This window comes from Crassostrea angulata, chromosome 9 (genome assembly GCF_025612915.1).
Source record: "Crassostrea angulata isolate pt1a10 chromosome 9, ASM2561291v2, whole genome shotgun sequence".
NCBI classification, from domain to species: Eukaryota; Metazoa; Mollusca; class Bivalvia; order Ostreida; family Ostreidae; genus Magallana; species Magallana angulata.
In genome coordinates, this window is record NC_069119.1 from 33,805,555 (window position 1) to 33,818,986 (window position 13,432).

Below are 13,432 nucleotides of genomic sequence, written 5' to 3' on the forward strand. Positions count from 1 at the left end.
AAAATCGTTAATTGATCAAGAAATCAACTGAAGAGTGTATATATGTATAAAGCTGTAAGTTAAATGTTAAAAATAAACGTCAGAAGGCCCAAAAGAATACAATTACAGAGAATTAAATCCAAGTAATGAAGGATTCCGTTTTTATTGGAGGATTCTCAACGATAGCAACAGTAAATATGAAACATATACAAACAAGATGGATATAATAAGAAATGGGATTTGTTTTTGCAAATGGAAATTCCAGAAAGTGCAGTTGTTTATTATAGCAAATCGATTAATCAATATTGAATTTTTAGAAAATATGATAAAAAAAATGTTGAATTTAAAGGTCAAAAATAAAAAAAATTTTAACAGTAAAGTCACCATTGTGATAACTTCTTTATGTCCGAATAGCTCTAATCTTCGAAATTGCGTTGCGGTGTTTTAGAAAACCAGATTAAGTCCCAAAACTTAAGAGACACCCGTAATTTAGCTTGAATGTGATGCACATGTGCAAGATTGTAAAATCCAAAAAATCCAGACGATTTCCGGATTTTTGTAAGGAATTTTCGTTGATAATTAAATAGCGAAGCTTGATTGAGAAAAATTAAAAACAAATTGGTAATTTTTAGGTACCAATGATGTTTGAAATACATAAAACAAAACAGAGTACTTTTCCGATTTCTCGGTTTTAAAGGCAAACAATTCGAGTCTTTTTTGTATAGTAGTATAGATGGGGTATTTTAGACAAAAAGGTTTGATATCGAAATAATGCATTTATTATGTTTGGAAGAAATAATTTATTGTTAAACGTATCACGAAGTACGATCATACAGTGACGTGGTCCGGTTGGTGTAACTAATTAGTTAATCAAAAGACATACATTTGAAAACTTAATTGACATCCTCTGAGACCACTCTTTTTAATACTGGGATTCTGATCACACATCAGATACATCATATACAAATTCTAAACAAAACAATTCCTCTCACTTGATATATATGATAATGATCATACTTACATTCGTTTAAGGACACTTCCATAAACAGCAAGGCCGGAAACATGCAGTTCGAATTCTTCAAGAAAGTAATTGCTTGTATTCTTGCTTGTCTCGAACTTTCACGAAACCAACAGTCTAGATGTACAACATACACCATGAATGAAAAGTTTATCGGGTCACTTCAGGAAGATCGAGCAAAGCCTCTCTGGGCATTCGAGAGGGAATCTGTTGGTTTGGTCATGCATTTTTGTTTCTCTCAATGTGAGAGAGACCAGCGATGTGTCGGGATCGAAATTTGCACGATACGACCAGACTTGTCACGGTGTAGGGGATGTTTTGAGTGGTATGTAATTGACAAAGATGGAGGTCTCCCCGGAAATGCTACCGATGGCTGCAAATATTTTGAACTGGTATGTGATCTTCATTATGTTTAAAGTAGATATACCTGTAAAAAAAAAGTCCTATATGTTTTTTATTGTAACGTACATTTAAATTAGATGTCGTAAAATGGTCGCGAAACTGTTATTTCCATTAAATTCAAACATAAAATGAAATCTTTGATAAAATTCCTATACATTTTTTCAGAGAAAAAAAACACAGCACCAAACTGCAGTATGTTATTTTATATTCAAAATTATTTACTTTCCTTTTCTTCTTTTGGTGATTACGTTTAAACGTAAATTATAAACAAAGCAGATATTATGTCTAGTCATGTTTGCTATGAAAATGACTGGACTAAAAAATAAAGGGCACATATTGCATAATATATTACATATCCTTTAAAATAGGGTAAGCGGCGCTAATCGATTTCTAAGGAAACTATTATCAATAAAGTATACATTAATATTTGAAATATTAAACAAGAATGATCAACAACAACTGAGGTAATGATATGGTACATTTATACGTAGCCCGAACAACAATTGGTCATGCACTGTAGATACACATGCATTTTCTTGTCATAATCTAATCAGTTAACAATCATTAGAAAAGATTTATGGATGCAAAATATATGACAGATTATATTCATTATATTTCAAATTAAAGTTTTCATTCAACTGTTAAAAAAATTATAGTATTATTTAATTCATTTAAGAATGCCTTTTATTTGATATAATTTTTTAACAATAAATCTTACATCTATCTTGAAAGCCACATTGGTTTTACTGCTGTTCTTTGTTATAAGTAATTCATGAGTATATAAATCCAGTAGGTTAGGTCGGTATTATTCAGACTCTCATTGTTTGTAATGTTGGAATATATGTATCAAACATTTGCGTTCATTCATAGAGCAAAGATAGCATGGAATCAAGAGGAAGCAGAGGTAAGTATAAGACCCGAAACAATCTCATTGCAAACAACAAGTCAAATTTTCAGAGTGTATAAATAATACCCTGATTTGGAAATGATGTATTCGACAATATAATTAATATCAACTCAGACTTCCATCTCCTCTGCTTCGAAAAAGGAACACAATAATAAAAATATTTGAACTAAATATCATGAAAGTTAATTCAATAGCTAAATAATGTATACGAATAAATTATGGGGTAGAAGATTACATATAGACATACAGGTTGATCGATTTAAGGTCAGTATAAAGTCGGTAAGAATATGTATACATGCGTATATTTTGAAAATTAGCCAATAAAAATAGAAATTACATTATTGGAATTTTATGCCTGAACATAGCTATCTTTAAAATATAACTATCTTTAATTATCATATACAGTGTCCGCAAACTTATCAGCAGTAGCAAGTACCACATGGTGGCCGATCAAAAACAACATCGTTTCCAATGTTCTTGATGGGATCCCCGACTGCAATAGAAGTAATGTATACAGTTCAGCTAGTGAACCAAATCCATGGCTAGAAGTAACACTGCCCGGGGCAATAACGATTTGGAAAATAGTAATCTACAATGGTGATATATTTAGTAAGTATTGTTAAATTTGGATCCACATAGAACAGAATTTCATTTTGTTACGAAAAAATCTCAAAAATCATAATTTTTATTAGAAAATTGATTTATCCACATAAGCAAAAATAAATATCAAATGATATTCATCAGAATAGAATGAGAGAAGTTTTATTTAATTATTTTTCAAAACATATATTCTTATTGGTACAGTACGATTTAATCAATAATTATCTATATGTATAGACAGATAATTACATATCTTTATCCTTTCACTTTTGCAGGTTTTGCTTTTGTCAACGTAAACGTTACGTACAGTAAAAACGGCGTCACCGACATCTGTGGCTTTTATCCGGGTGTATTATCACGTGACAGTGATCAAGTTACGTTCTACTGCCCACCGGAAGCTCATGCTACTACATTAAAACTGCAAATTCAGTCCAAGCCAGGACAACTCGATTTTCTCTATTTGTGTGAAATTGAAATCTACCGGAAAAGTTAAATCCTACCCAATCCAATTCGATCAAAACCGGTTTTTTTCTTATTCTGAGCCTATATATAGATTTACTCTTTTCATTGACACTATTTTTGTCATTTTTGGTCATCACTAGAAGCGAAATAAAATATAACTCTTTTAAGATTTGAAGATTTTTAGTGCATTTTAAAGTTTCAATATAGGCAAACTATATATGCTAGAAATTTGTATAAGTTTCAAAACATATATATATATATATATATATATATATATATATATATATATATATATATATATATATATATATATATATATATATATATATATATATATATATATATATATTACAAATATTGACTGGGGTTTAGGGTAACATTGATTATATTAACCCCCGAGGGACGAAATATTGCCTGACGCGAAGCGGTTACAGATGTTGTTCCTGTTTTACTTTACAGTAATTCGCAGATCCTTATAACCGTTATGATAGCAAACCGTTGCATTGTGCGTCCGTTGTTTACTTGCCTTGACTGATTGCCTATTATGACGTCACCTTGCTTTGGAATCACGAAGTGTTATTTACGTCACCGTTTACGAATAAAAAATTAAAAAGCGATAACTTGAAATAGAGGGAATATTCTCTGGGTATTATTCCTAGCCGGTCAATATTTTCCGGACGAGCTTATATTACAAATATTAACTATTCGTCTATATAGAGTTATATAGTGAGAATATACTACTGAATATAACAAAATGTAACTCGGGTGGACAATTCTACAATTCATCAACAGTTAAACATGTCGAATTACATTTAAGTGACAAATTTATGACCTTTTCTTTTTCATAAAGACCTATCATGAATTTTTGAGTTATTTATCATGAACATATTATACTTTTTACTTAGTCCGAATAGATATCTTCCAAACTTTTGAACAAAAAACGAAAGTTCTATTCTTATCTCAGTAGCGTGTTCCTGTTTATACCATGTTGTATTGTGCACGTACTATACTTAAATAGTAGTCAGGGTTTGATACAATGTACATACTGCACATTCCTGACTACTTTTTAGCCATATTGCATGCAAAACGCAACACTGTTGTTTTATTATATTGACTGCATTGCTTATACATGTACATGTAGTAGCTTTGACGTTTAAATGTTTTTTAGCCTCTAAAGATAAACATCGGAAAATTTCAGAGCAAGACTTTACTCTTTCAAAGAGCTCAATTGATTTGATTTATCTTTTATCACAAATTTGCTGTACAATCCCAGATATTCGACAGACGTTTAGTTTCTTTCCAAAAAGAGAGACAGGATTGACGTTACCGAGAGAGCTCAAGTTGTTTAGCAGACGACACTTCATTCATATTTTTTCGTGCACATTCTTCATCAGGCGTATTAAAATGTTTAATCAATTTCTTCAAAAGTTTATTAGAAACTTTAATTTAAAAATTCCTGCCAATTATGAGGCATTTTAGAAAGATAATTAATATTAATTCCTAATTACAATTGTATTTATCTACATTATAATATAAAAACCACCTTATACATAACGGCTGATGGTGGGGGGGGGGGGTGGTGTAACGATAGCAAGAGTTAGGAAACCGCTGTTGACACTTGTAAGATTTTTGGTAAAATTAGTTGCCAGGCTATATTCGGCATAGTATGCTCACGCCATGTAAACCCTTTGTAAAACATGCGAAAATAGATGAGTATTGAATATATAGAAACAAATTGACAGGAGGCATAAAAATATGAACTAGCAGCCCTCAAACATACGTTTTATCTGTGTCACGCTGTGAAACTTTGCACAGAGAAATATATTGTACTTAGTTGAACAAAACTTAAAAAAAAAGTTGATAAAAAATAGTGAAAGTATTTTAAAGTAAAATAAATGTAATGAAAACTTCTTTTTGATTTTAAACTTATTTACAAAAATGGAAAAAAAAATTGATAGATAATAATTTAACAAATAAGGAAAGTCATATCATTCAGTATTGTGTTCAATATCACTATTTGGTACCAGTATCATCTTGCTTAAGACAGAGCAATAATTTACATTATGTGTGTATTTTTGTGTTGTTATTTTCAATATACTCTAAATATTAATAAATATTCAATTTTTGATCCTGAATGCGTTTTACTTCCACCTATTCCTTTAAACTCGGCGAGATTCGTCGAGATTGAACATTTTTGACGGACGTCTTTCTCGTATTTCAGACCAGTGCCACACAAAGTGGTTCGGGTAAATTTGACATCGACTTCGGCGAGTTGTTACGATAGAATACGCTTAATTAAATAAACTGCCATTTTCCTCGGTTTACTTGTAACATTCTTTTAACTCTATATCAACATAAAATGTTAGTTTCCCACCGTTAACAAGTTTAAATTCTACAAAAAATGAACTTGTTTATTTTTCAATTCATTTCCACATTTTTGAACCTCTAATATTAAAGAGTTCCAGTCAAGGTCAAATATAGCCTGTTAATTTTCCCGAATCACTTTGTTTGGCACTGGTCTGGGATTCGGAAAAGACGTCCGTCAAAAACTTTCAATATCGACAAATCTCGCTGAGTTTATGATTTCTCCTACGGCACGAAGAGTGATGCGATTGCAGCGTACGTTTTGCTGTCATATGATATCCATGATCATAGGTTTAGCGCATTAGCTTCAAAGAAGCAAAGGCTCGGGGATAGGAAACACAACTTGTTGGATAAAAATCATATACCATCGCAATTCCATAGAGATCCTATATTTGTTTAGTTTATCTTAAGGAATACAAGCTCGTCTTTCAGTTGATTTGGCTTAGACAGAACTCTTTGAAAGTTTACCAGAATACCTTTTAGAACAAATGCGCCAAAATTACATCAAAGGGGAGGGGACAGTTAAGAACATATCAAGATGTGAGATTTTGTACTAGTAAACAATATTACAGAGACAACAGAAAAAAGAGGGAAACTTTCAAAGAACTGGATTGGCCTTTATCTTGTTAAAAAGGTTCTTGAGAAGGACTTAAAAATGTATGAACGGCAGTTGACTTAAATTATACCTGACCGGAATTAGATCCTCCATTCAATCAACAAAGCACCCTGAAAAGAGAGAATAACATGACCCTAAAAAAAAGCAAGCGTTTTGAAGTTGATGTTGAAAAAGACACCAATGGATCCCCCAATCATATTGAAAAGAGCTTTGGGGGGGGGGGGGTTGTAAAGACAAAGATGTCACCTTTAATAAAAATGCACGCGCTCTGAGGCTAAAGAAAATATTGACCCCAAATTTTCCTGTCAAGGTGGTGAAAATCCGTCAGATACTTTCTGATGTGAAAAGACAGTGACAACATTATAGTTGGGCACTATGAAGGGATCACGTTTGTGGACTTGTGATTAATGACAGAGAAAGAAATCTGTCATGTTTGTTGTTCAAAGAAGAAACATCAAATGGCAATGGAAAACGAACATCACAGCAGAACCAGGAAAGTTTGTAAACATAAAATGAGAAGGGAACTGTTTGTTCCACGCATTTTGTTTCAATTTCTTTTGGATTCAATCGTATTACAAAAGCGATAAAGAAATACTAGCCTTAGACTTTTTCACGTAGGAAAATAGCATTTTGTTTGCAAAGGTAGAAAGCCAAACAATTAAAAGGTATCTTTCAGTGGAGGATTGATACCCTAAGAGTGTCATTTGAATATGAATTATAATGTCAAGTTACTTTTTGTTTAATACAATAAAATGACAATATTGCATAGGCTATTTTACATATAACAAGAAATGATACTGAAAGTCGTAAACGTATTATAAAGGTTTTAATATTCTACAACGGTCACTTTTTCACTTTGAGTGGGCTCATTTTAATACAGATAGGGCTTATTATTCATGCAAAAGGGTCATCATTCTAGGCTGACAAATGACCTCTCGGGTAATCTTCTCGGGTAAACGTTTTGTTTTTTCGGTGTATTTCCTGGTTATTTACTTCAGTTTATTACAATGTTATAAGATATATACACAGTGTTGTGTGTATTTTCTGAGCCTTGTATATTAGTTCTGAGTGTTCTTTGGACCTCAGACATAAAAAATCGAGTTTGATCTGCCCATAAACACAAAGAAGATGACAATACTCAGACCATTATACACATTACGTTTTAGTGTGCACTTCAAATTAGGAAGAAGACAAAAAAGAAAATCGTTAATTGATCAAGAAATCAACTGAAGAGTGTATATATGTATAAAGCTGTCAGTTAAATGTTAAAAATAAACGTCAGAAGGAACAACAGAATACAATTACAGAGAATTAAATCCAAGTAATGAAGGATTCCGTTTTTATTGGAGGATTCTCAACGATAGCAACAGTAAATATGAATCAACATACATATACAAACAAGACGGATATAATGAGGACTAGGCTTTTGTTTTTGCAAACTCAGATTCCATAAAGTGCAGTTGTTTATTACAGCAAATCGATTAATCAATATTGAATTTTAAAAAATATGATAAAACAAATGTTGAATTTAAAGGTAAAGTCGAATATAAAAATAATTTTTAACAGTAAAATCTCCATTGTTATAACTGCTTTATGCCCGAATAGATCTTATCTTCGAAATTGCGTTGCGGTTTTTTAGAAAACCAGAACAAGTCCCAAAATAAAAAAAAATGGACAAAAATGTCGATCGACCTCCTTTTCGCTGCTTCAAAAGTAAGTATACACCCCGTTTACATCAGAGTATGCAGCCCGCATGGTGAGGTATGTTTGGTGTATATAGAGAAGTAAGGTGATTTAAGCCGGGCTCAGCTGAAAGCAGAGTTCTGGCTATAGGCAGGCAAATCGCCAATGTTACAGTACCCGCAACGTTATTTTTTACAAGATAAACGATAGGATAGGATTCACGCACGATAGGATAGCATTAACGCACGATAGAGCAAGTATACACGCACGAAAGGATAGGATTAACGCACGATAGAACAGTATACACGCACGATGTGATAGGATTGATACACGATAGGAAAGGATAAACGATGTTCATGATAAACGTATGATCGCTTTAAACGATATTTACGAACAAACTGATAATGGCAGAATTTGAGAGAGAACACGTACAAATAAAGATTAACGTGGAATTTCTTTTCAGTAACAATTGCCGAGTTGTTAATCATTGCTGCATCATTTATAGAATGTATAAAAATGACCAGTTAATTTTTTTTCAACTAAAATTATGAGGTTTAATGATCAATAAATTTTCTGTATTGTTAAAATTGTTTTCATTACCGAACACCCTAGCCAATCACCGCGAATATTTCAGCCCGAGATTAAATCACTCGGAAAATAGCGGGTTTAATAAAATATAAATCCAACTCTATATATATCGAGTAAATATAAAATCTATCATAAGTACATTTCTCTCTGTATAAGAAAATGATGCATTAAAAACGAATTATTACAGACAAGTTAAATAAATATTTACGCAGAGACACATTCTGCGTACGATTTGTTAACATTGTTTTCATTACCACACACCCTAGCTGATTGCCGAGAACAATTCAGCCTGAAATCAATTATTACACGGAAAATAACGGGTTCAAAATACAACTCAGGTTTTAATTAAATATAAATTATATCATCAATAGTTTTGTTTCTGTAAAATATGATGCAACAAAATTATATTGCATACAAGTTAATGTTTACGCAGGGATACACTCTGCGTACGATTAAATATATTCGATATACAGGTAAATATGTTACCTTGTTCCTAAGAACTTCGTTTTTCATTTTCAATGTTAACAGATATGATTTACATATAATATTGGTTAATTTTGATCTAAAAAATTTAAAAAATTATTATCCTGACGGAATGTTGGATAGGATTCTACAATTCTTGTTATATAAATATTCGTATACGGCGCACCGAACGAGTTGCAACTTAGTAATAAATTTACTTGCTTATGAAAAGGCACGAAACGATTAACACGATAGGATAAACGGAAGAATTGTTGAAATTAAACGATAAACCTGATAGGATTAACGCACGATAGGATAGCATTAACGCACGATAGAACAGTATACACGCACGATAGGATAGAATTAACGCACGATAGAACAGTATACACGCACGATATGATAGGATTGATACACGATACGATAGGATAGGATTGTAAAAAATAACGTTGCGGGTACTGTACTATAAATAGCAGAACTTCAAAAGTAAACAAAAAACCAAATATCGTCAAAGTAAAAGCTACCGCTATACCAAATAGTTACACAAAGAGCCACGTTTTGTCAAAAGTGTTGGCATTTTGTTTCTTTTTTTTTTCAATTTCGAGAGAATTGTCTTTTTTAGTTTTCCTATTAGTAACGTGTTTTGAAAACAAGACTATGCATTTTGGACACATACAATGTGCATGAATTTCCATGAACTACTTTGCCGCGCATTGAAGAAATGAGGATTGAATATATAACGCTTGCTGCAAAATTTTGAGAGAGAGAGAGAGAGAGAGAGAGAGAGAGAGAGAGAGAGAGAGAGAGAGAGAGAGAGAGAGATGTTCAGTCTTCACTACACAATATGCATAATTAAAGACCCGCCAAAAGAGCCCGGCTTTCATTACTGCAATACTTTGTTTGATTGCTTTTATCCTAATCTTTACAAAGTTTGAACGCCTACCTAAAAACAAAAACCAAGGTATGCGCCTTTATTCTAAATGAAAAATTGTCATCTTTTTATTACTGTGCATTGACAATGAATAATTTTATTACTGTGCATTGACAATGAATAATTGAACTATGTTTGTTGTGTGTTTAAATGTGTATAAACCGCATGCTCCACATAAAATTCAAGATCGGTATTTGCAAATTCCACAGCAACAAACTGCTATAAAGTTTTCACACTTGAAATATTTTTTTGCATCCTCATGTATAGTTTAATTCATGACATCATCAATAGCATTTCAAACCAGTTTTTATTACAGAAGGTAAAAAAATAGGTTAAAAACAGTACCCAATGCAGTAAAATTATATTTGGTAATATTGCTTGAGTTTTGATCAATTTATAAATGTATTTAGTGAATTGGTAAAACAAAACATGACAATTGTATCATTATCAACAAAAAAAGATCAAAATGAACAAAAACACACTTAACAAAACTTTAACACGTCAGACATACATTCATAATCAAATATAACCAAAACACACGTTAGAAACACCTGCTATAAAAAAATCAAAATATCATCATTGTTACAACTACAGTATTTAGTAAATAAATTCTAGCAATATATTTTTTTTTAAATGGGACGTTGCCATTGCACTAATCAAAGTACTGAAGTACTGACGGGAGTTGATTTTATCGATTATCATTGATTTTAAACTCAACTTATCTTGCATGGCAATTAGTTTCTAGTCTGTATTTGAATTACGCGCTTTTTTATTCTATGAATTTTTAAACTTTTCCGACAAGAATTTCGAGAAACCCCATATGAATCAAGTTGTGTAATATTTAAAGATAGATTTCAAACTATGTATCCGTAATCGAAACAATTCTAAAAATCGTATAGATCCAAGCACTATTGATATCGAATTCTAGTCTCGTTCAACCAGACGCTCGGCTGTCTCCGTTATTATCCGACAAGCAAGAGAGCCTCTCTGCTTGTCGGAGATTTACGGAGACAGCCGAGCGTCTGGATGAACGAGACTTTATTAAACTCTGGCGTTGGAACACATGAGACTACAAAAATATCTAAATTGTTCGTATTATATAAAATCTGACTATTTTCAAAGTGTTTATAGATAAGGTTTCTTGAAAAACAATGCTTCAGCATACATTACATCGAATTTTTAAGGTCTTCCGTTTCCAACGGAAGACCTTATAGTGAGTGTTAGGTTTTTTTTTTCTTTCTTTCTTATTATCATTTTTTTCCCCTTTTTCTCTCGTGAATTTCTCAGAGATGTCTTGATGGATTTTTATAAAATTTTTAGGAATGACAGAAAATGAAAAAATCTAGAGGATTTGAATTAAAAATGTTCTAAATTCAGTTCCGGTCGTCCGTTTCCTGTCCCGCGACAAAAAGCTTGTCACCTCGAGATCTAAAAAACGGTAAAGACTTAAACATTCAAACTTTGTGGGATGATAGACCTATAGCTGTAGAAGTGTTTAAACACTTTTGTTTTGTTTGTCATAACTTCCGGTGTTCTCCGGAAGCACTTAAAAAATAAATTTTTTTACGCATCAAATTTTTTGTCGATAGAATAAATATATAAGAATAAATCTATACATAGGAAGTCTGTGCGATGTAATATCAACAAAAAATTTCTACTTTCGGTGAGATATCTCAATTATCTCAGGTAGATTTTTAAAACACATTTTGTACCCGCGAGATCTCAGAAACTATAAGCGATCGAGACACGAAACTTTCATGGATGATAGACATTTGATTGAAGATGTGTTTAACCGGTTTCATTTTGTCTTCCGTCACTTCCGGTCCATACCGGAAGAGTTAAAAAAAATCGAGCTGTTTATCAGTTTATCTGTTTTCCTTAGAATATTTTAGTTAGATAAATGAAAAATAATGTACAAAAGGCAAGTATACAAGAAATATTTCATACAATTTACATTGAACACTTCCGTTTGCCCGTTTCCTGTCCAGAGACCAAAAACCTGATTTCGACGAGATCTCAAAAACAGTAACGACTTGAACAACCAAACTTTGTGGGATGATAGACCTATGTATGTACATGTGTTAACACTATTTTGTTTTATCCGGCGTAACTTCCGGTCGTCACAGGAAGTACACCAAATTTTGAAATTTTTAAAAATATTTTGGTTATTTAGCATTGAAGTAACATTTTAGCTATAGAAATACAAAAAGTCATCTACACATGGTAAAAAAAAAAAGATCTACTTCCGGTGAGACATCTCAAATATCTCAGGTAACCTTCTTTATTAAAAACAAAGTACCCACAAGAAATTGTGATAGATCAAGACTTTTATAGATAATGGACATTGATTGAACATGTGTTTAACGGGTTTCATTGGGTCCTACGTCACTTCCGGTTAATACTTGAAATGTTCAAAAGCAATAGAACTTTTTTTAAAACTTTTAACTTTTTTAGAAACATTTTACTCAATGTGATGAACAGTAACGTACGTAGGTAAATGAACTAACATATATACTTTCCGTTTTTTAAATCACTTCCGTTTGTTCGTTTCCGGTCCCTAGATAAAAACCCTTTTTCAACGAGATATTATAACTAACGATAACTTGAACATCCAAACTTTGAGGAAAGACAAAATGTACATGTATCCATTTTCTGTTTTCAAGATAACTGGATTTTTTGTGCAGATTAATACATGAGGAACGGAAGACCTTTTTGTTGCTATAGCAACAAGAGTCTAGTTTTTATTATTTTCAAGAACTATGTCTTGTCAGCGGTGATGATTTGTGCTGAGGCCCAAACACTGTTTCAATTTCGGTTTGATAGAATAACTGCATAGGAGTGTTGATTAAAATCAACTCCCAAAAATGGTATTGTAGAATCTTCATTGTTCATCTATTTTATTATGTTGTTTGTTTTTGGTTTTTTTGTGGTAATTATTGTTAATTTTTGGTTTGGATTTCATAGATATCACTTACCTATGGGTATAAGTGCCAACAAACAATGCAATTCATTCCTGGTCATAATTCACCATTAAAAAAAAATAGTTTCATTATCTATAGCCATTTTAAATGCCCCCCCCCTCCCCCCCAAAAAATCAAATGCGTCCATAGAAGCATAATCCTGTGTATGTAGTAAACAAATTTTCAGTTTGGTGGCACACAGTTTGTATGTTTCCATGTTATACTGGATTTTGTTTCACATATACTCAGCCACAACAAGTTGATCTTTTGTTCTTACATATATACCCCAAGGGCAGTTGCAAATGTAGCGGAGAAAATGTCTGTCCTTATCTAGGATATAGATACAACTGTTGTCAAAGTCTGCTGCCATGAATTGACATTGGCTATCTGTAGCTATCCCGACTGGATAAAATGTCCCTTTGCTAAGGTAGCCGGTGTAGATAAACCGGAGATTTCCGGCCTA

The 13,432-nt window shown here is 32.3% G+C and overlaps 2 protein-coding genes across 3 annotated transcripts in view; one reads left to right on the forward strand and one right to left on the reverse strand.

The window, feature by feature from the left end:
• LOC128163861 (deleted in malignant brain tumors 1 protein-like) overlaps positions 1-13,432 on the reverse strand; it is an 84,582-nt gene that overhangs the window by 34,983 nt on the left and 36,167 nt on the right. The window lies entirely within an intron of this gene.
• LOC128163863 (uncharacterized) lies at positions 1,012-3,542 on the forward strand. Its single transcript, XM_052827536.1, has 4 exons — positions 1,012-1,389; positions 2,270-2,303; positions 2,712-2,915; positions 3,182-3,542. The coding sequence occupies exons 1-4, from the start codon at positions 1,042-1,044 to the stop codon at positions 3,397-3,399; spliced, it is 804 nt and encodes a 267-aa protein (XP_052683496.1). The 5' UTR covers positions 1,012-1,041; the 3' UTR covers positions 3,400-3,542.